At 40.9% G+C, this 24,456-nt stretch overlaps 1 protein-coding gene across 1 annotated transcript; it reads left to right on the plus strand.

Moving 5' to 3' along the window:
* Window positions 1-272: 272 nt before the first annotated feature.
* Window positions 273-23,753, plus strand: cdk18 (cyclin dependent kinase 18; the record flags this gene model as incomplete). Its single annotated transcript, XM_083892821.1, has 15 exons — window positions 273-390; window positions 8,262-8,398; window positions 11,462-11,593; window positions 12,255-12,311; window positions 13,501-13,615; window positions 14,069-14,163; window positions 14,267-14,329; window positions 15,302-15,425; window positions 15,905-16,025; window positions 17,936-18,033; window positions 18,160-18,265; window positions 21,181-21,223; window positions 21,314-21,404; window positions 23,177-23,254; window positions 23,719-23,753. The coding sequence occupies 15 exons, from the start codon at window positions 273-275 to the stop codon at window positions 23,751-23,753; spliced, it is 1,413 nt and encodes a 470-aa protein (XP_083748947.1).
* Between the last annotated feature and the right edge of the window lie 703 nt (window positions 23,754-24,456).

The raw sequence follows: 24,456 nt of genomic DNA on the forward strand, positions 1-24,456 counted from the left end.
TGCACACGCTCTGCAGCTATTTTCATGGTGGCAAGGAGTATTTACGTTGTGGTTTCTTTGATTCAGGCTGTATACTTAATGTTTTGTACGTTAGAAGATTTATATTTAGAAGGCTTTGCATTGTAATCGGTTTTAGTTTATGTGATCCTCTTATAAATAAGTCTTAAACTTCATGAAAATCTGTAGTATGTATTATATGCATCAGTGGTCTTGCAAATGAATTGCATTTTTTTTGTTTCTCCTTCTCCTCCCAGAGTCTGTTCCTCAGCACCATGAACAAAATGAAGAACTTTAAGAGGCGTTTCTCGTTATCTGTTCCTCGCACTGAGACCATTGAGGAGAATGAATTCACTGAGCAGATCAACCAGCTCAACATTCAACACACTCATGGTAAGAACCTTGTTTTCCATCACCTGAAGTGCTATTGTGTTCCCACAAGTTTCATAAGGACCATATTTTTATTGTTTTGTTGTAGAATTTGTGTTTTTCCTAGCCCTAACCTGGTGATTATTTTGGTTCTTAACCCTAGAACACTATCGCTCAAATTCAAAACACCATCACTAACGCCTGGTGATTTTTACCAGAGATAATAAATACACCCAATAAGAGTACTTGTCATCAAAATATATCAAAACATGACAATACATGACAAATTTGAGTAGTATTCTTTTAATTTAAACTGTATCATGTCTAACAAAATGAATCCTCACAAAACATGAATGCTGTTTCTTCTTGTGTGGGATTGAATGAAAGGTTATTTCCACATTTAGTGACTACTACTACTGTGCAAATCCTGAGGGCATCAACAGCTTTGTTGTTTTCATGTCTCGTCAAAATTCTGTGATCATTGGCATTTGAATGATGTAACTGGAAGTTGGTCTTATATTATGTATATTAGCAAACTGTCAAAGAGTTGAACTCAAACAACATGTGCATGTAATGTTCAAGCATGTCTTGAATAAACCTGGTGTAATAGAACAAACACAGGGTTCACCAGTAACATGAATGTGGATTTTATTTTAAAACTCCAAACATGTTTATATATTATATTTTTGGAGAAATAATGATACTGTATGGTCATTATTGCATTGGTAAAACAACAAATCTAATATGAGACCTTTGCACAGTCCTGTACATAGCCAGATATTTTCTTCAGGATTTGGTGGAGACAAAAAACAAAGCAAAGAGAAGCAAATCCATCCATCCATCCATTATCTACCGCTTTATCCTCCACCGCAGGGTCACTGTGGTGCTGTGCCTATCTCAGCTGACATAGCGAAATAGGTGGGGGGTACACCCCGGACAGTTCACCTACACCAATCCATCACAGGGCCACATACAGAGACAACCATTCACGCTCACATTCACACCTACGGTCAATTTAGAGTGACCGATTTACCTAATCCTCAAATCTGAATGTTTTTGGATTGTGGGAGGATGCCGGAGAACCCAGAGAATACCCACGGACAGTAACACGGGGAGAACATGCAAACTCCATGCAGAAAGGCCCTTGTTCCAACCGGGCCTCGAACCCGGGTCTTAGCGCTAACCGCTAACCACTACACCAACCGTGGGGCCCAAGTGAAGCAAATATTCAAGTAAATCTTTCAACGTTCTTGTTGTGGCGTCCAACCACAAAATTTGGTTTCTATTCAATTATACATCTACACTACGTGGTTTTTCCTTACTACAAATCAATGTGCAGATTTTTATGACACATCTCAATCAGTGTCAACCAGTTGTGTTATTACCAATAAGAAACTGAAGTCCCATTTTCAACACCGTCGGAATATATAGCAGCTGTCACTCATACTGGTGTCAAATCATATATGCCATAGTTTATCATCTATTTCTAAACAGGAAGATGATTTACAATATTGACAAGTGCTACTGAAGAAGACCAGAGACAAACAGTTACTCAGGATAATGTTTACTGACATCATAAACCATGTGGAAAGTGCACATTTTCTTGCGCACTTTGTAACCAGCTGAGTTCCCCCGCGACTGGCTGTTCAATAGATTCTTTTTCCAGATTGACCTCAGAAGGACAACAGTCGACGACTAATCGACTCATATTTCCATTTGTATATGCGGTCTATGGTGTCAACAGTATAAAAGATTGACCACAGAACAACGGTGGATCAAAATGAGACAAGTGTGGGGGGTCTTTACAAAGAGATTATTGTGGAACATCTAACTGTAAATTGTACCAAACACAAAGTCTGCTTTTGATACTTTATGGAAATACATTCAGTGTCTTTATGTTTCATTCATAACCACATCTTCAATTATCTATCAAATATGTCAATACAGTTTAGCTCATTATATAATCCAAAACCTCAAATGAACCAAAATGGTTTTACCAAATAGTTAAAATACAACAACTTTGATTTAATTTTCCAGTAGAGGGTAAAACTGAGGCTGAAAACAAATGTCCTTATAGTTCCTAGTGCATTTTGGTCTCTGTACAAAAACATTGTCTTGTAAAATATTCCAAACTCATTCTGGGTTTTAATACCAAATACAAAGCTCTTCCTTTGTTGTGTCTTTCATGGACCCTCGCAGATTTGCCAGGGTTTTTCTTGCTCTGTCTTTTATCACAGGCTTTCAGGAGAAAAGAGGCATAATTGTGTCTAGATGAGGCTGAGTCAGGGAACACCTTCAGAATTAGTATTTCATTTTATTGTGTCAGGAAGTATTGTCTAGATGGAATAATAATGAGGTGAGCATGTTGTGTTCTCCTTTATTTTGCAGAGCCATCTATAGTCGTCTAATAATAGCAACAGGTTACTTGCTCTAAGGTAGATGACTGTTATGCAGTGTGGTTTGGAGTGAATAGCAATTTCAAGTGCACAAATTGTACAATCTAACCATTATATTCTGTAAACAAGTGTTGTCACTTCAGCCTCGGCCTCCAGTGTGATCATAAAGTGCTGCCTAATGGAGAAGCAGCTGGATGGGTGTTTGATTTCAACCCCCAGGTTGCATCTGCCTGCATCACTGTCTTGCTCCTGAAGGTCAGGGAAGAGGTGACACACAGACAGACGGGGACAGACAGGGGATGAGGGTCATACAGAAGGCGATATACAGCAAAATGAAGACAAAAGAACACTCGGGGACACAGAGTTTGACCCATGTTTAAAGTCCATTTTGGTTTTTCTCTCTCTCGCTCCCTCTGTTCTTCGCGAGGCGGAGGGATTACGTCCCACAGTGTTGCACAGCATGTCGGGGCTGTTTGAATGAAAAACATTGACATTTTTGCCCAAAGCAATTTATCTTTCAAATGGCTTATATAAAAAAAAAAAGGGGGGGCTCCAGTTGGTATCAGAGTCTGTATGAAAAGGTTTGACATTTGGTCTTTTTGCAGAAACATTATCAGTTGTGGGATTAAAGCTGCAGTAGGCAGAAAGATAAATGACTGTTGAGCTGGAGCCACAGGTTGTTAAAACCCCAAATGTTTTTTTGTTCACAGCTCTCTGTCCCCAAGGAGTCTCTGCTCATTGAAGCAATGTCTCACATTTTTCATTCCATTAATTGTCCAATTTTCTTTCGACTTCAATTTTTTAGGTTGTTTTTTTTTCCAGTGTAGGAAGTTGTTGTATTGAAGTAGTTATAGTAGATAAGCAGCACCATCTGTCTCTTTACTGCCATGCAGTGAAGGCCACATTATACTTCTCCGACTGCGTAATGCGTTATCCGTCTGCGTCACCACGTAGACTACTCGAGCCTTTATACTTCTGCGTCGTGGTGACGGATAGGCGCTGCAATTTCCCTCCCGATCAGTAGGGGTCGCTGCGCAAGGTTGTTGTGCTTTTGGCTACAGTGAGCAATGGCGTCCGAGGGAGAAAGACTGTTGTTGAAACAGTGGCCGTTTGTCACTTTTCTGTGTCCCGGAACGCAGTTTTAAGATAAGTTGGCCATTTAGAGTCTTAACATGTGCTCTGTGTGTTAAGATATGACGTATTTATAGTTCGGCAGCGACGAAGTCGGCGGTGTTCAGCTCCGCCCTCTGTGGATGCTCAGTGCTCACTGTGAGCCGGCACAGAGCAGACTGCTCAGCCTGTCCTGAGGACCAATCGCAGCTCTTGCCGTCTCCGTTGTCCCTTGACGGAGTGACGGACACTTAAAAAATATTCTGTGCAGCCGGAGACGACGTAGAGGTTCTACAACAGGTTCTGCGTCGACGCAGAGGACTCTGCGTAACCTACGCAGAGCACTTTACGCAGGAGTATAAATTGGGCTTTAGTCAAACTCTCCTGCCAATGGTTATACTATTGATCAATCCTGCCTACTGTGCCTTTAAATCATGTACATGTGGTGAATGGAGAACATGTAAGCCACACACATTTCTGTCTATCTTTAGGTTTAAGGGGGAAAAGGTTGTCTTTGGTTCATCTCAGACACACATTGAATCTGAAAATTACTGCTTTTTTTCCAATTAAAACAGACATTAACATTAACCAAAAGCAGATGATTCCTCCAAAGCAACTGTGATTAACTGTTTGTGGAATCTGCTATCAGAATTGACTATTGACCAATAAAAACCTGGTCTAAGGTCTGTAGCACAGTATTTTCCTGCTTATTTAAATGCTGCAACAGATGCGACTGAGTGGGAGAGTTCACAATGCATGCACACTCTGCTTGTTACGTACACGGGGGCGAGCTTCACTGCTGCTCCTCATCCTCCCCGTCCTCATCAGTTAAATGCAGGTTGAATGTCGGGGGAGGATTAACGAAGTTGTAGCCAAAGACCACATGTCTTTCTCTCAGAGAAGAGAGTTGCTGCTGCAACTGTAGATGATCTGTTCGCTCACCTTTTACCTCGCACACAAGCAGATCGGTTTCCTCAACAGAGGATCATTCACTTCTCCAGTTTCCTGCATTTGCCATTTAAATAGCAACGCACCAAATACAAGTGCGGCTGGCTTTTAATGTCAATCAGGAGCAAAACTCTCATGGGCTTCATCATAGTACACCCAAAACACACTTATGAACAGTTGGGCACGCCCTATTACACTTGTACACTATAGATCACTTCTACAGTAAAGAAAACAAGTATCTATGCAAAAATATTTTAATTCAAACATAATAAAAACATGAGCTGGATGCAATAAAAAGCTATTTTTTTTCTTAAATAATATTTATGTATAAAAAACAATATATATATATATATATGTATATGTATTAATTAAATAAAAACATCAGCTCAATTTCTGAATAAAGCATGTATAAGATCAGACATTATTATATCACAGTTTCTATTTCAAAATGTTGATTTTGACTGTTATTCTCGTAAACACCGATATGATGTTATTGACAACACAAAGGATCCGTGTTCGTCCGTATCCAAAACAGTGAAGCGAGTAGATTTGTTACGCAGGTTTGCTTATTGTGCCACAACACAACACCAGCTCTGAGGAAAAATACCCTGTACATATTTAGATTTTTTTTGGACTTCAAATTCTGTCAGTCAAAGTTAATGAAAGTGTCAGTGCTCTTAGAAAACTGGTGTAAGATTGCTTATACCAGATATTCCTGTTTCTGTAGTGATCCTGCAACTTGTCATCTAGTGCTGCTACCATGCACTTAACTCTTTTGGGATTAAGTATAATGCCTCAACCATGATTGAATAGATTGTTGTGACACAGGGTGCACACATCCCATTCAGACATCTGTCCTGAATGATATTTTTGTCTCAAAGCTGATTGATATGATCATTTCATCAGATATTCCTAATGTAATAGAACAAGGTTTCGGTTCCAACTGGGTTTCAAATATTTCAGAAATAAGTTTGAAAGTGCCGATCCATTACACTCTTAGAAACAAGGGTTCCAGAAGGGTCCTTCTACAAGGACTGAGGTTCTACCTGGAACCATTTGCTTCTGAAAAACCCATTCCTGAAGAAAGAGTTTTTCAAGGGTTCTTGGTAACACTAATGGAACCATGTTGAGCCAGAGAACCATTTAAAACCCCTTTCCTGGATAAAGGGTTTTAAAAGGGTTCTTGGTGGAACCCTCCAATAGGGTTCCAGGTGGAACCTTTATAAAAAGGTTCTACCTGGAGCCAAAAAGGGTTCTCCTATGAGGACAAGCCGAAGAACCTTATATGGTTCTACTTAGCACTTTTATTTCTAAGAGTGGGACCTGGAGCAAAGCTGTGGATTAAACTGTCGTCTGCAGCAGACATCTATCACAAGATGGGGAGATCTCAGGGTTTATACTGTGTCACCTCACTTTGGAGTAAGGATTTTAGGATTTTAAATTTGATGTCTCCAGACATTCTTCCCCAAAGTGTGTTTTTAATGTCCAATCTTTCTCCCATCTTGTTTTTATGAAAGAGGAATCAATCGGGCTAATAGATGGTAGGGTAGGGTACAGTATATATAAGATATTGACTTTCCTGAGCTTTTTCCTGAATGATATTTTCACGGGCAGATTGCATTCAGTACAGGTCAGAATGCTCCCCGTGTGCCCGAAATACATCCTCAAATCCGAGGATATCAATTCTGAACGGGGCTGAAGTGTTTTGAAACTGCATCCGTCTTTTTGAGAAGAGAGGCACGACCTTCTCGATGACTGCAGTGAACGGCATCATGAAAATGACGCATGAATACCAAAAAGCTCTCCAGCTCAGCGTGAATGTTACTTTCCGTCATCATCTGTGAAGCTTCCCCCGTCATCACGGTTTCGCATGGGAAAATGCAACAGAAATGTGGCAAAATCATATTGGATTGTCCTTTTCCTAACAACAACTGTGGCAGGCGACCGTCCATATCTCACAACAATCAGCCAGTGTCACTGTGTGTGTGTTTGTGTGTGTTTGTGTGTGTGTGTGTGTGCTCATCTCATTTTCACCTTTACTGGCCCTGATTAGCATTGGGAGATCAAAGGAGCGCTGTAGCTGTGATATTCAAATGTTTATAGCGGACAGGTTGTCATTTCATCCCCCCCCCGGTCCATTTAGACCATTGATCAATGTGGACACAAAGGACTGTGCCCTTTTTTAAACCTTATCCAACTATTTTTCCATTTCCAGGCCGTGCAGAGAGAGCAGCGTTCACCTCTGTATGTCCTTCTGTTTTATCTTATTTCCTGAAAATTGATTCACCTGTATTTTGTGTTTGTTTAATGGATACAACACTGCTATAAATATATGCAGTAAATATTGATGTATTCAGTGTGTGTGTGTGTGTGTGTACACATTGTCCCCATGGAAACAAGGAGTTTAAGCTCTTATTGCTTCAACCCACAAAGGAATCAGTTATAATACACACACACACACAACTGTCCTTAAATTGGAGACGCACGTCCACTTAACCCCCCCCATGCTTCACATACCAGTGAGGCAGTGACAGTAAGGTAGACACCAACCGCACATCGAACACACATCAATGCTGCAGGATCAGAGTCCATTCTCCATCCCGGCACACAGACTAAAGCCTTTGCTTCAGCAGTGTTAACTGTGATCTCCTGTGCAGTGTTGAAGATTCTCATGTCTAAAAAAACAAGGAGCTTAGAGTGAATTTTGAGAATCCTATCGTCTTAGTTCTGAGTAGATCAGTACTGACTGTGTTGGTAAAAGGTGAAGATTTTGAACTCCCTGGCCTTTTTTGTCTGCTGTGCAATAGCAGGCAGTTATAACCCAACATACTATCTGTGTGTCTGACATAGCAATCATTTAAAGGTCCCATATTATGCAAAATCAACTATTTAATTTAAAATTTGAAAGAAAGAAAAAAAAAGATATTTGGTGCAACTTAATCTTGGCTTGCACCATCCACATTTCGCCCGAGGGGAGCACTAAATGGCCCTGGAGCAGATGCACAGGGTCCGAGCCCTATGCCAAAATGTGTTTACCCCAGATCTGACCTCTGTGCAAAGTTTCAAGATTTTTTTATGCACTTTAACCCTGCATACCCTGAAACCCTGAAAAAGGATAACAATAGGTTCCTCGCACAAATTCATGCCAAGAGCCATTTCAGCCCCGAGCATTCATGCTCGGCCCCTAGCCAGCATGATAACAGCGATACAAATAAAATGGATTGATTTAAATGGCTTGTGTGGATGGATGTTTGTCCCCGATGTTGAAATGTCAGCTCATGTTAGATACATAACTAGTCTATAAATAATTGAGTAATGAAACACGTACACGGCAAAAGGAGTCATGTTAATATGAGTCATGTGGTATGGCCTTCACAGTCACTGAACGATCTTTACATCTGCAAACGCTGACCGCACACGTTTTGTGTTTCCCCGCGTCAGGTCTGACTCCAGACAGACTGGGTCCTCCGTCTCATGATGCCAGTCCAGTGAGTCCTGAACCGACCACACCAGGAGCTCAGTCTCCATCCCATCTCCACTACAACAGCAAGGCCCAACACAGACGTTTCTCCATGGAGGTTAGTGGAATGAGACATATAACAGACATGTTAAAAGTATGACCTGTCAAGACTGACACAACAGTGGCACAAGTAGTTTTGATTTTTTTTTGGTTTAAACTCATCCCAGGCAGTGATTTCTCTATTTCCATGTATGCCAGCTCGGTGAGATGAGTCACCTTGGTGCTGCAGGGAGGAGGTTTTTAAGCATTGTTTTTTTATTAAAATGTGAGAGTGCACAGCTCCACCTTATCAGGAAAAAGTCCCTGTGGAACTCGTGTGATTCACTCCAAGTCTCTCTTCTGCTCAGACAGACGAGTAAAGCTATGCCACAGAGAGCACTCGTGAATGATTTGGCGGTGTGAAGACTAGGAATTAAGACGATCTGAGTTTCTTTCAGCGAGCATATGAAAGAAAGAACAATGCTTTCATACTTGGCTGTGTGATCGATTTATGCTTTTTAGACGATTTACCTATTAGTAAGGGCCACTTGGCTATTGTGACCAGGTTATACACGTTCTTAACAGCAACCTTTTCAGATAACTGTGTGATATGGCTAAATGGTATTTCCAGTGGACGAAGCTGTAGACAAAAACTTATTACTAGGGGTGTGACGAGATCTCGTGCTACGAGATCTCGCGAGATTAAACTTGACGATATTTCTCGTCGCGGTAAAAAACTGTCCCGCGAGATTTGTGACCTAAAGAAGGAGAAGGAAAAGAAGAATTTTTGTTTCAATTTGTGGAAGAAAACGTTTATTAAAAGCTCATCCTTACATCAGGGTTTCCCCCAGTGTATTATAAGCCTGGCGGGTCGCCAGCGTTGCTTGTTTATTTATTTAAAATAGATATTTTTATACACCTCGGGGAACAAGAGCGCATGTAATCAGCGCAGCGCACGCTTGTCCATGTGCCGATTGAAACCCAAGTCACACTATCAAGTCTGTCATTATTACAGTTACATCATTCTTGTCAATAAAGATGTTATATTTAGGGATGCAGCGATAATTCGGCGGTCGAAACACGCACCTGTTAAACGCTGGAAAGTCTCTGCGCAAAAATGAAACTTGGCTGCGTGCGGAGCAGATTATGAACTCTCCGCGACATTCATTTCACAGCAGAGAACATTCTCTCTCTTTGAGCAGTTAACTTAAGACATCAGCTCATCTGATGCATCTGTTATTCCCTTAATTACAGCTTTAAAGCGTCTTCTTTCACAAAGACCACGGAGTGAAAACGATGAAAAGGGCGCTCTGCTCTTCAGAGTATGTCACGTTTTACTCAGATCACCTGCACTTTATCGTGACTGTACTCCATCCTCGTCATAAAGAAGACCTCGTCTGCTTTGGAAGAGACCGCTTGGAGACGCAGGAGCGCAGAGCGAGGAACGGCGCAGGAGAGGGAGAAGAGAACAGCGCAGGGGCGGTGCGCAGAAATAAAAGGGCGTTTGTCTGCACCAGATGAGGCAGATGAGGGGGCACTACCACTTTTATGTTTATGTTGCTTTATTTTACTTTTAAATGTAACCATTGCATGGCTTGTTTTAAGATTCACTGGCCGATTACTTAATTAATATTTAACTTAAGTGAAAAAAATGTATATTATTTATTTAATTACAAGAGTGTCTTTTTGCAAGACTCTATAGTTGGTGTTTAAGTATTGTTAATAAATGTCTTACAATAACACATAATAGTCATAATTCAACATTTCCAGTGAACTTTTAATTACATTTTTTACAAAGTCCAGTCATATATATTGTCATTGTAATTTTCTCAAAATCTCGTCTTGTCTCGTTCTCGTGAACCCAATATCGTGTCTCGTCTCGTCTCGTGAGCTAAGTGTATCGTCACACCCCGACTTATTACAGTTCAGTTGAGGTTATTTCTGCATTTGAATTCTTTTAAGTATCTTAAACATGTGGATTTTTTAAAGTGCTTTATAAATAAAGTGGGATTGGGTTGGATCATTGTTATTGATATTGACCATTAATTCCTTTAGAAATCATGTAAATGAAGTGATCTGAGTCAGAACTAGACGTCTGCACCCCCTCTAGGAACTATTTCAATTCTTGGGGAAATCTGCACATTGCTATCTCATAATTGAAAACAAGTGTTTATGCTGCAAAGCACCCTAAAAAAAAAAGGGTAAACGATTCTGAGAGAGAATAATATAATGAAGACATCTGTCACATATAAAGTGTGTGCCGCTGTCCTCTCCATGGATACAGATTCTCCATCCAAAAATGTTAGTATTTAATTGCCTGTGTCTTCGCACCTACTGAGCGACGGTGGCTCAGTGGGAGAGCGAGTCGTCTTTCTACTCGAAGGGTTGTGGGTTCGGTTCCTGGATCCGCTAGTCCTACAAGCCGATGCCTCCTTGGGCAAGACACTTAACCCCACGTTGCTCCTGACGGCGTGTGGGTGGGTATGAGTGATAGAAAGATGCTCTTTATGAAAGTGTGAGTGAATGGGTGAATGGAAACTGTAGTGTACAGCAGCTTTGAGCGGTCATCAAGACTGGAAAAGTGCCAGGTCATATTTTATTCTTCTATTCATACTAAAAACAAGTGTCTAGGTCAGACTACATCATACATTGTATTCTTTGAGCGCCGAGTTGCCCATTTATTTAGGACCTTCTCACATAATAATCTCAAGCAAGTTTCCATGGTTACTGTCTTCTTTGTTGTCTGTTTTGACCAAAATATAAATAAAAATAGAGCCCACCGCCAACTGGACAGAAAAGTGCTGCGGACATGCACAGTCGACATGTCCAGTAGACCTTGCATGCACAGTCGGCATGGATTCAAACTGTGGGGTTGCTTACCTTTGTCTGCATGGGGTCCATGCACACTACTGTGGAAGTGAGCATATGACTAAATGTTTGTCACACGGACCCACGCAGACCTCTGCGGACACATGGAAGCAGACAGTTTGACCTAAATTCATCGTGGGGAGGATAAATAACTGAATTAAATATTGTTCATGTTTTTAAAGCACATATGTATAGAGAGGGTTAATCTCTGCATCCATAACGGAGAGACTGAACTACTGCATGTTATAACCTCTGCTGCTTGACCACTCTGCAGGACGTCAGCAAACGTATGTCCCTGCCCATGGACATCCGCCTGCCTCCAGAGTTTCTCCAGAAACTGCAGTTGGAGAGTGAAAACTCGCCCCTCTGCAAACCTCTCAGTCGCATGTCTCGACGCGCTTCACTGGTTAGTTTTTTTTTTTTTCATACTATTACATGTAACACTCTGTTCCATCCATGTGTAGCTTTTTACTACAAGCTGTTAGTCTGACCGACGGAACGGTCCATCTCTGGCTGTCTTGGCACTCTGTTGTTCCATTTGCTTCTCCTGTTCCCCAGTCTCTCTCTCCCACCTCCATGTTTGCTGTCCTTTCCTTTCTGTATCTGCAGCCCAGAAGCCCCTCCCTCTAGCTGTTGATTGGCTGCTGGTAGCTAGGTTCTTATCTGATTGGCTACAAGCAGAGCTTGCACAGGTGCATGTTGTTAGATGTTAGATGGAGCACTAACAGCAGGAACCAAACAATATCTAAATCCATGCACATAAAACAAAACATTTGAAAGATAATAAAAGCAAAATACTTCTGCGGAGTGATGTGGTGTGTTTTGTATATTCATCTTCATTCAATTCTAGCGTCCATGTTTGCTTTGTTTATTTTGTTTGATAGATTAGTTTTTGAACCAGTGAATGTCTCAGCTCGGAGCAGCTTCCCTCTCTGTGAATCCTCTCCTCTTATCTTGCCTTCCTGTTATTGTTTGTCTCTTGTGCGAGTCTTGCAATGAATTTGATTGAAGGAGATTCATTCTGATCGATTGAGCTGTTTTCTCTTTTTTTTTTTTTTTGCTTCTAGTCTGACATAGGCTTTGGAAAACTGGAGACGTACGTGAAGCTCGGCAAACTCGGCGAGGTACGTTTCCACCAATTACTCAACACGTTCACATTTTGAACATTGATCAGGCTTTCAGTCCAGTGAAGGGTTAGTGCTTTACTGCTGCAGCCACTGAGCAATAACTTGAGGCCTAAGTGAAAAGAGAACGAACCAACGGATGACTTTCATGTCACATGTAATTCTTCATTCTAATTTTCAGTTCTCTGCGGAGATGAGAGAACATCAGAACAAACAGAACACAGTAGCCTCGTTTGTGTGCTTAAACAAGGCAAACTAATGATATGCATATATTGCTGAGGTTTCACATGACTGCTGCGACTTATCAATGGACGCAGTGTTAAATGTGCATTTACACTGTGTGCTAAAGATGATCTGCTCTCACAGTGCACAACACAAAGGTTGCGGGACACAGATAATGCAGTTAAATCCCAAATCCCATTAATCTGAGAACAGTTGTTGCTTCAAGGAATAAAGCATGATTAGAAGTGGAAGTTGTCTGCGTTGTGATCGGTCACAAGGCTGCAAAATATTTGCTCTCCTCGTAGCCTGCGGCGGTGCGGTTGTGCTCATGCGTGTTAGATAATAGTACTGCTTTCGGATGTGCACTGAACTCTGGAGATTATTTGGAAAGGCTCTATATGTGTGAGCAGCACATCAATTCTCCTCAGATACACTTATGGATAATATATTACAATTCTGTCAAGAACACCAGATGTCTAATAGAGCTGAAACAATTGACGGAATTAATCGTCAACTAATTTGATCATCGATTAATCGGTTTGAAGTTTCTTTTCATTATTTAAACAAGATTTCTGATTGTTTTAGCTTTTTAAACGTGAATGTTTTCTTCGTTTCTTTGCTCCACATAACAAAGAAATCATTAAAACCGAATCATTTGGGTTTGTGGACAAGACAAGACATTCAAGAATGTTGTCATTTCCAGGTTTGACAAACACTGATCGACGTTTTTTTTAAACATTTTCTGACATTTTATGGACCGAACGATTAATCGAGAAAATAATCAACAGATTAATCGATTAAGAAAATAATCGTTAGTTGCAGCTCTCATGTCCAACTTACATAAATCATTTGCATTTGATTACCTGGATTAACAGAACAGAACAAATGTCCTACATGCTTGCATATGAGTATCAACAGTACTATAAGAATGTCACTTAGCAGCATGTGTGTGTTTGTGTGCGTTTAGGGGACATATGCCACAGTGTTCAAAGGGCGAAGCAAACTAACCGAGAACCTGGTGGCATTGAAAGAGATCCGGCTGGAGCACGAGGAGGGAGCACCGTGTACTGCAATCAGAGAAGGTACACACACACACACACGCACACACACTGTTCATGTTCAGTCAAGGTTGAGGGCCACGTGTGCTGCCCTCCGATAGATAACGATTCTATTTTAAGAGCAACCGATACGAGAAAGAAACTGGCAATTACCTGAACTTCTCTTTTACTCAACTTTATCCTAGTTTCCACTACAGGAGAGATTTTCCTTTTGTTGACAAGTTTTGTAAGCCTTTGCACCTAATCGCTGCATGATTGCGGCAGTCGTTAAGTGTGAAATATTCACATTTATAGAGATGCGCCGATGTCTTCCAAATTTGACACATACCCTGGTTTAGTGTGAGCTAAAAAAAAAAAAAACAGCTGCACTTTGTAATTCTAGCAAAGCTAATCTCGCTCGAGCTATTCCGAGATTGTTTCGCTGCCGCTGCCGCTTCGCTGCAGGTTCACACGTCTCCTTCCTTTGTTTTTACACAGTGTCTCTACTGAAGAACCTGAAGCACGCCAACATTGTGACGCTGCATGACATCATCCACACCGAGCGGTGCCTCACGCTGGTGTTTGAGTATCTCGTGAGTGAAGTTGTGATGAAAGTTGTCGTTCCTCAAACATGAAGGTGGATACACGTGGGCTTCTGCGCGTCAACATTGCATTGTGTACTGTTTTGTCTTCTAGGACAGTGACCTTAAACAGTATCTGGACAACTGCGGGAATCTCATGAGCATGCATAATGTCAAGGTGAGCCACGTGCATGTGACAGTGATGCTGGGTTACACATGTGATGACTCAGGGGAATTTCCAACGTCGTATTATTTCAATTCATACACAGTGTGCATTTGCAGCAGCATAAAGGCAAATGATTACAGACTATTAGAGACTATTTTGCATGGCGATATAGCAGTTTTTGCCTCTTACATGTAAGTACTGCTCTTACATTAAGTGGCAAAACATCTGATTCTCTGAAAAATTCACCCTCTAAATAACCCAGAAGTAAAACCTGGCAGTCTTTTTTTCAGGTAGGTTCAAGCATTGTTATAACCATAAAAACACTTCAAAATAAAGCAGATTAAAATGTCGGCAGCTGAAAATGACATGTGTTCCTGCTCTTTTTATAAAACAACTTATTTGTATTACAACTTATTTTTATGTTAACAATGTTCGCACAATTGTATTCGTCATATGCTGATGTAACGGTGCTTTTTGGTGTCCTTGTGTACAAACTGAGCCGGTGGGTTTGTGTTTTTTTTTTTGTGGATTCCACCTTTTTTTGGATTCAGTTAATAGATGTGCAGCATGGAAAACAAATTAAGAAAAATGCTATTGTGGTGCAACTGGTGAAATAATTGTTTACACAACCGGGTCTCTGATGATTCTGGAAAGAGCTTCACAACAACAAGTGACTATTTGAAAAGAGCCGGACTTCCCAACACTACTATATAATATAAAAGTCACTAAATATGACTACAAACTATTGGGAATACTGCCTTTTCATTCTCTGATTGTGTTCTATTTCTGTGGCTATTCCGAGACACCCATCTGTTGTGATTAAGTGAATATTATGTTAAGTGAATATGAACAGACTGGATTAGACATATTTGTTCTGAGACACTTGGTTATGGAGGTTACAATTTTACTTCAGTTTTTTTTATTAGTTGTTTTTATATCCATGTGCAGACAGTATGCCAAATCCTTTTTTTTATCCTCTTTCAGATCTTCATGTTCCAGCTGCTTCGTGGTCTGTCCTACTGCCACAAGAGAAAAATCCTCCACAGAGACCTAAAGCCTCAGAACCTCCTCATCAATGATAAGGGCGAGCTCAAGCTGGCTGACTTTGGTAGAAAACAAACGCACACACTCTCACATACAGTACATACTACATGCTGCACACTACACAGTATGCATTTACTGTATAATTATATATACGCATGTGTAACTATATATTAATATTAAATGAATATACCTCGTTGATAAATTCACCCTCAAGAAACTTTAGGCCAAAATCACTTTTCTTTTTTTTTTACTGCTACTCTGCCACATTGTGTTATTTCCTCATTACTTTTGCACCTTTACTTCCTGTATCCTAGCAACCCAGCCCCTCTCTCTGGGGTTTTCACATTTTTTGTCACAAGCGGATAAACCATTAGAATTTCTTGACTTGAAACAAATTAGAAGACAAAGGCACTGATCCAACATTTTCTCAGGTGACACTGAACTGTTGGCCAGATGACAGCACAGCATGTCCTTCTAGACTGTGATGATTTTGTGAAAACGTTGCTGCTCTTATTAAGCTCTTTTAATTGTTTGATTTGTCAGGTCTGGCCAGAGCCAAGTCTGTCCCCACTAAGACCTACTCCAATGAGGTGGTAACTCTGTGGTACAGGCCTCCTGACGTTCTCCTGGGCTCGACAGAATACTCCACGCCCATCGACATGTGGTGAGTTTCCGTGGATTTTTCGATCATCATTTTGTCGAATGAAGCAGATGCAAGTTTATGGAAGTTTATCTACAGACAGTAGCTCAGTGGTACAGCGAGTCGTCTTTCAACTTGAAGGTTCTGGGTTTGATTCCAATCTGCTCGTGGCAGCTTGTCGATGGTTATGAAAGAAGTGTGATAGAACATGAGTGAATGGGGGGTGAATGGCAAAAACTCAAGTGTAAAGCAACTATGAGTGGACATCAAGACTAGAAAAGCGCTAGATAAATACAGACTGTTTACATCATCTTCATGTATTTGATGAGTGGACGGCTGGTGGGAGGGGTTGGGATAAAACGATTGGATTTGATGACTCTTTTCCAGACTTGTACTCGTTGCAGTGCATCTAAAGTGAGGTGTGTGTGTGTGCCAGCAATTACGTCAACTGTGCCGGCGTATTATTGCACACGAGGGTTCCGAAAAAATGCTTTGGCACTATGTCGTGCTCCTCTGAAATTTTTTTTAAACACATTGTGCACAAAGTGGATGCGTCCAAGGAAAAACTGGCCGAGTAGGTGTGTATTTATAATCAGCTCTACAGCAGTATTGACCACAGAGACGATGACGAGTTTCTGGAGTCTTAAGGCGGATTTCCACTGGGCGCATTACAGCCACGGCACGTCAGCACCCCGGTTTTGCTTCGTCCTCTCTGCCCGGCGTCAATCCCTACCAGACGCATTACGGCAGCGGTGCCTTGGGAGCCAGCGGTATTCACGCGATAATCCTGAACGGATACGCACAGACTGTGTGTATAAAGGAAACAACAACAACACAGCTTCTTTCATTCTCCGACGTGGAAGAACTGTTGATCTGGTGTCATAAATGATTGTATGTTTATCCACTTCAACAATCAGTCTCTCGTCGTACGTTATGACTCTCCGAGACACTCTGATTAATTGACTGTTGACCTGGTAGCACCGGTCACGACGTAATGTTGGTGTGAAGTTGTGATAGGCTATATGACCTGCGTATTGTGTTTTATTTTGAAAGGGGGCCGGAAGTGTTTTACTTTGAGTCTGTGTCGGACTTCCCGTCTGGTGCAATCTGCTCTGTTGAGCTTGGCGCGACTCAGCAGCGGCAATGGCAAAAATAGAACTGCTACCATTACCATTATAATCTGAATTTAACCAAAGGAGCACAAGTGATGGATAAACTGAGGAATATTAATTAATGTATTTATTTATTTGACTCAGTAAATTTGTACATGAAAAATTACCATGTGAATTATTGAGTTGAGTTTTGGATTATTGGGCAAATTGGGATCTGAATTATCTAGATCACATGTGTTTTCAATAGTGAATGCATTTAATTCTGTAATGATATGCATGCTCTGAGTTAACGTGGCGATCGCCAGCAGAAAAGCAAAAACCTGATCTGACGTGATGCAGATGAGATATTGATTTACCTGCTAATCTCCTGATCTCCTGCAATCTCCCAGGGCATCATAAAGCACATCAGGGTCCTCCACAAACTCGTATGCTGTAGTTCATTAGGTGGATTCCATAGAATCCATGGATTCTATTAAAATCCCCCAAGTCACTCAGGGAGAGATTAGTCATTTGTGACACAATGAAGCACAATTCATTTGCATTTACTTTCCTTGTGTGTGTGTGTGTGTGTGTGTGTGTGCGCTCTTCCTGCGGAGCAGTTTGTCTCTGTAGCAACACGCCAGCCTTTCATGAGCTTTACCTAGCTACGTATCCTCCTCTCATCAGACCACAGTGTGCGCCTCTTCAACACGCCAGCCCTGGTGGAACAAAAGAACCCACTCACACCATATATGTTTGCACTAATGATCGGCGCGCTTTGAAGTGTTGAATAGAGCCTCGCCGACAGTTTCTACATGCTTCGTCTCCTCCCTCTTCTTTCAGGGGCGTGGGCTGTATCCACTTTGAGATGGCAACAGGTCGTCCCATGTTTCCCGGCGCCACAGTGAAGGAGGAGTTGCATCTAATTTTTAGGCTCATGGGTAAGAGATCAACACAATATGATAATATCTCATAGCTCAGATTCAAAATTGATTAATGTTTTATTTGACACTAAGTACCTGTGAGCAGATGATGACAATGCACGTCCTTTATTTCTCATTTCCCAGGCACTCCTACAGAAGATACTTGGCCTGGTATTAGCAGTAATGAGGAATTTAGGTCTTACCTCTTTCCTCAGTACAGACCTCAAGCTCTCATCAACCATGTGCCAAGGTATTATGAAACAAATCACTGTCTGTAAGAAGCAACTGACAGATCGGCTCTTGCCGCATAAATGCTTGTGTTAAACTTCTAATATACTCTCAAGGACATCTCTAACTTCAAGCTTAAATAAGCCATCCAACATCCATTATCTACCGCTTTATCTATCTTATGTCGCGGGGGTGCTGTGCCTATCTCAGCTGACATAAGGGGTACAACCTGGACACCTCGCCAGTCCATCACAGGGCCACATGTAGAGACAAACAACATTCAAACATTCACTCTCACTCTCACACCTAGGGTTAATTTAGAGTATCCAATTTACTTAATTCCCATATTGCATGTTTTTGGACTGTGGGAGGAAGCCGGAGAACCCGGAGAAAACCCAAACACACACACTTAAGGAGCTTAAATAATAGTTATACCTAAAGGTGCCATATGTAAGAATGTGGCCAAAAAACGGTTACTGCATTCAAATTCAAAATACCGAGGTCTTTTAGGTTTCGTTTTCTGACGTAACTGGCAACCCGTGGTTGCGCGGCAGCTGAGACTCTACTGAATGCAATGATTGGTAGACGGTGGTAGGTGGCGCCACATGCCAAAACATGATTTCAAAACATAAAGATGATTTTTAGTCTGCAAAATATGTTTTTTAATGCAAATATTCTGGCTGTACTGTTGTTGTTGGTGAGTTCAGTTTGTTATATGAACAATATTCCTGAGTCTCTGTGACATATTAGGAGGATTTTATGGCCAGTTGCTTTAGATTTATTACATAATGCACCTTTAAGTGTAAAATAAACAAAAACTCTAATAAGTAAAGTCTTCAAAATATAACACAAGTTAATCATATTGAAAGACAGAATCCAGTAAAATGGCCAAGTCTAACTACAGGTACAAACAGATAAGTAGCATTAAAGTGACTTTTTGCTGCAGAGATTTTGATTATAAGATGAGACGACCAAGGATGGAGTTAGTGATGAGTTGATTTAAAAAGCTTTACTGGAAACAGTTCAGATTCGAGGAGAATTGAGACAATGTCAAACATGAACCGGGGGATGTTAACAGTTGGGTGCGTCCTCTGTCAGTCTCCCAGTGAATGTCAGAGTTGAGTTGAGGTATAAGCTAATGTCTGGAGGAGAGGAGAGAGAGGCGTCAGGTCTGGCGCCTTCCTCTGATAGGTGATACCTAGAGTCGACCTTGATTTGTCGCTCCCTTGCCCCGGTTAGGTTACGTTCGACAAAGATATAATGAGGAATACTGTAGGCAAATTATGGGTGCCAGGGTTACACAGAGGCCTTTGTGATTTGCCAGTTTCAATTCAAAGTTTTTCTTGTACACTTTGCATTTCGTCCTGTTTTCTCGTTCACAATGACATATAAAGTAAAGCTGTGTGGGATTCGATGTAATTTGTTGGTCACTTTTTACCTGATTTTTTTCTCAGTGATGAGTTTTAAGCTAATAATTCAGCCCCGAGGGCACTGGAGGTTGCCAGGTAATCACCTAAGTCAGCAAGTTATATCCTCTATCGACAATGAATGTCTGCACAGGAACATTTTGATCTGTGAATCCTCACAGTCTGTCTGTTAATGTGGTGAAGCTACCATGGAAATAGATTTGAATAAGAAAAGCCAGGATATGTGTTTTTTTTTCTTTTTCTCCTTTACTATTTTCCTTGTACTTACAGTTTTTGAGTTTATGATAAAAGACCAGTCAGTAGGATTTATTGACATCTTGTGGTGATGTTGCATATCTCCGTAAGGACCGCCTACTCAGGTGACCTTCTCTGATGTGCTGCAGTTTCTTCCTTTCTTTCAGACTTCTTAAACATCTCAGCACCCATACATTGATTAACTTGTGGCACCAACTTGGTATTAATTGTTCGAAACACATGATGCTATTAGGGACTTAATAATCTCTTTTTCCATGTTGCATCTCTGTGTAGTGTATAGAGCCCTGGACATCACATAACTGTCTTTTGTCTCTGCCACCAAAAAAAAAAAAAAGCTTCACTAAAAATCATGCCAGCAGAGTTTACTGTGCACTTTAAATCCACAGACATCGAGCTATATATGGCAGAACTTGACAGACTAAATATAATTGACACTTACAATGTTCCATCAACCTACTCTGGAGAATGCTTAGACTTCACAATAAAAGCATTTCAAATAAACGAGATATAAAAGCTTTGGATTCTGCACCTGTTAGGAAAGTGGAGTGTCTGCTGTCTGTGGATTCCAATTGCTCTGTCCTTTATGCTTGCTCTTAACACATTATATGGCTGTTTTTTTTTTTTTTCTTTTTGGTAAACTGGGCCACAGCAGCTATCCACCATCTTCACTTTTCATAAATACAGTCTGCAAAGAGACACGTTGCTTGACATATTGCCTCATATCAAACGTCTGTGGATTGGAACAAAACGTTTTTCGTCGTTATGGTTCCAGCTGTTGCATGACGGAAGATTGGAGCTCTGTAGATTCACTGAGATTCTCCTCAGACACTCTCAGCAGGGGTAAAAACATAATTTAGTCCTCGGCATCTACTCAAATTACTCATACAAATTGCATGTCGGTCTATGAATTTAGAAACAATTAACAGAACAGATTAAATACCCTCGCAGTCCAAGAGACAAATTAAAAAACTGTCAATCATCCCACAAATGTTCTTCCATGAGGTTTGACAGCAGCTTGCATTACTGCCATCTTCTGGAGTTAGAAAACCCCTACACTATACCAATCCTTGTTATTCTTTCTTTCCTCTCATCATGTCCTTGTATATCCTGTTAATACAACTAAAGATTGAACTCTGTTTAGTTGTTTTTCTCTACATTTTGACAAAGTAGAGGACATTTATCCACTCATTGTTTGAGGGATTCTCCTCTGGGTCGCCATAATACCAGCTGAAATGTTTCTCTATCTGTCCTCCAGGTTGGACACAGAGGGAATCGACCTGCTGTCTGCTCTGCTGCTGGTATGAGACAAAAGCACAATGAGTGTAGCACAGGCCTTAGTGGCGATTTCACAGGTGGTCTCATCAGCTGCTGTTGTGCTATGATTGCAGTATGATACCAGGAGCAGAACCTCGGCCGAAGACGCTCTGCGACACCATTACTTCCAGACTCTGGGGGATAACGTACACAATTTGTCAGACAGTAAGACACACACTCACACACACACACATGCACTGTGCACGTATTTTAAAAGGCAGGTAAACAAGTCTTGGTAACTGTGAAGAGCAGACTGCACTTTTACTGGAAACATGCTACCTCTTCATCTCAGAATTAGCCTTTCTAGAAACAGACAGTAGTCGAATCATAATGCTTTTCTCACATTTTGACTGAAATGCTCCAAAAGATCAGACATCCATCCATTCACAATATCTATATCTGTAGTGGCAGGAGCTGGAGCCAATCCCAGCTGACATTAGGCGAGGTAGATAGATGGTATGGTCTTTGCAGGTCATCAGCCTATCCCATATGGAGGATGGAAAGTGCCAAAATTAAATAAATTAATACACCATTAAATAATTACTTAAATGTGCAATTAATTAATTAATTAATTTATTTATTAATTAATTAAATAAATACATAAATGTGTTATTAAAGCATTCTGGGATACATGGCTTTCTCCAGGCATGCTACTTCAGACCAAAGCAATGGATCGGACTAGACCAGTGTTAGCCCCGCCCACTGACTTTGATGGGCGAGTTTGATTAAATAGTGAAATGGGTTTTTTTGGTTGTTTTTTTTACGTTAAATGAATTGGTATTTTAATTAATTAATTAATTAATTAATTGATTAAAAACACATTTATGTATTTAATTAAATAATTAATGACACATTTAAGTAATTATTTAATTGTGTATTTATTTATTTATTTAATTTTGGCACTTTCCGTACTCCATAATCCCAGGGCCAACATACAGAGAAAAAAAAAATCACACTTGAGTCTTCATGAACATAACCCTAATCTGCATGCCTGTGGACTGTGGAAGGAAGTTGGAGAATGTGGGAACTTTTACACCAACGCACAACAAAAGGGCCTGGTCGAACCAAAATTCAAATCAAGCACCTTCTTGCTGTGAAGTAACAATGATAACCAACATGCAGTTAAAAATAATAACAATTATTATTTTTATTACCATAAAGCTAGTTTCCTGTCTGTTCGCAGAGATATTATTCTCTCATTAAGGTGTTGTGTTGATGGTGTCCATTAATAGCACACAATTTGTCTGTCTTCACCTGCAGAGCGCAGTTCGTTTCCATATAGCACTGTAAGAAAAGTAAGAAAGAATGGAGACGTACGTACAGTATAGTCAGGTAGTTACAGTGGAACTATGCAGGTTCTATAGGGTGCACTGCCCCCAGCAAATTGTGGTTTTCAACCATAAAAATTATCACACTTATATTTGTCTTGCAAGTTTGCGTGTGAAGTAAACACCTCAGGATTTAATATCCTTTCTCACAGATCTAATCGCAGTCTCATCCTGCTCAGTACAGTTCTGAATACTCCCAGTGTGAACTACATTCGAGGACACATTTGTCCACATTACTGAGCTGCATGAACACGATCCGTCTTCGAGACGGATTAGAGTTCCACGTTTTTCTAACGGGTAAATCGTTTTTTCAGTGTGAAGCTTTGAATCACTCAGCTTCTGTCATCCCTTTTCTCTCTCCGTCTCACACACTAAAAGAAACACGCTCACAGTTTACAAATCAATCTCTTTAAAAACTAGTTTTTTTTTCTTGCAAATGATGTGGTCACAAGGATGACAGTCATACTTAGCCCTGTCTGTCCATGATCGGAGCACTGGGGACGCCATGTTACAATTTCCTCATTTCAAATCCTTTTAATTAATCCTTTAATAACACAGAGTTTTGTTTCCGTGTTCTTAAAGTGTTCCTCTCCTCCCTCTTTGTTTCAGCTGCCTCTGTGTTTTCCCTCAGAGAGGTGCAACTCCAGAAGGACCCTGGCCACCGCAGCTCCTTGTTTCAGCCTTTAAGTACGTTTCTCTCTCTTATCTTTGTCAACACAGAATCATTAATAACTCTGGGATGGAAACTATCTGCACTAAACTGTCTGTCAGGAGACAGAGTCAAACCCGACTGTGTTATAATTGTTCCTGACCGCAACACGTCAACTGCTAAAGGCTCTGCAGAGGTTCTTTGCTAATTAGCAAATTTCTCAAAGAAGTCGACATTTGTTTACTGCGGCGCAAATAAAAAAAACATCGAGGAGTCTCACAGGAACAGAGAAGACGAGGAAAACAAACAACGCGTTCAACCTAATTACTGTCACCACTTTCCTTTCTAATAAGCTCATCATTTAATAACGTTCACCGTCCCCGTGTAAGCTGCGTACGCCGCCCTAACCCTAATACGATAATAGCTTTTCTTAAAAAACGAACTGTGACATAATCAGTGTTTTAAAGTATTAAGTGCTGTCTCGCTTTGTCTCTCTTCACAGCTCGAGGAAAGAACCGAAGACAAAGCATCTTCTAGAAGCCACACAGAGGAAGGAAGAAAGAAAGAGAGAGAGACGCACATAGGAAGGTGCTGGCTTTACAGTCCACAGCACGACGGCCAAACACAGCTCAGTACAGTCATGTCTCGGCTACATACACACAAACTCACAGACGCGTCCTTCTCTCTATGTAGGAGGAACACAGAGGTCTCTGCGAAACTCTCACGACACACAACATACACGCGTTTGCATACATTTGCACAATCAGCAACTCTTTAACCACTGATTTACTGATCCTGCTGACACACACACACACACACACACACACATACATTTCAATCCAATACATTCTACACTGGATTAAGACTCGCTTGACATTTTGACCACCATATATCCTTTGTGTTCCGTACACACCTGGTGCCATCTAAGGTAGCACATCTGGAACTACAGATTAAGAATCACCTGACCATCGCTGCGACAAACAAACAGTTGTCGTGGGAAGAGAAGTTTTTGGCTGTTTAGTTTTCTTTCGGTCACAACTCAATAATGTAGCTCAAAGACACACTCGTCGAGCAGATTTGCTCCCAGGTCATTTTAGTATTTGTGGATACTTTAAATTCTCTGAAGGAAGGGTCACCACAACTGAGTTTTCTGACCAGAAACCACGAAGGAGGTGTCTTTGTTTTTCATACTTAATTTATTCAAGTTGAGCTTTTCCCAGCATGAAGCCTTCTCCATATG

This window comes from Microchirus variegatus, assembly GCF_963457635.1.
Source record: "Microchirus variegatus genome assembly, chromosome: 7".
NCBI classification, from domain to species: Eukaryota; Metazoa; Chordata; class Actinopteri; order Pleuronectiformes; family Soleidae; genus Microchirus; species Microchirus variegatus.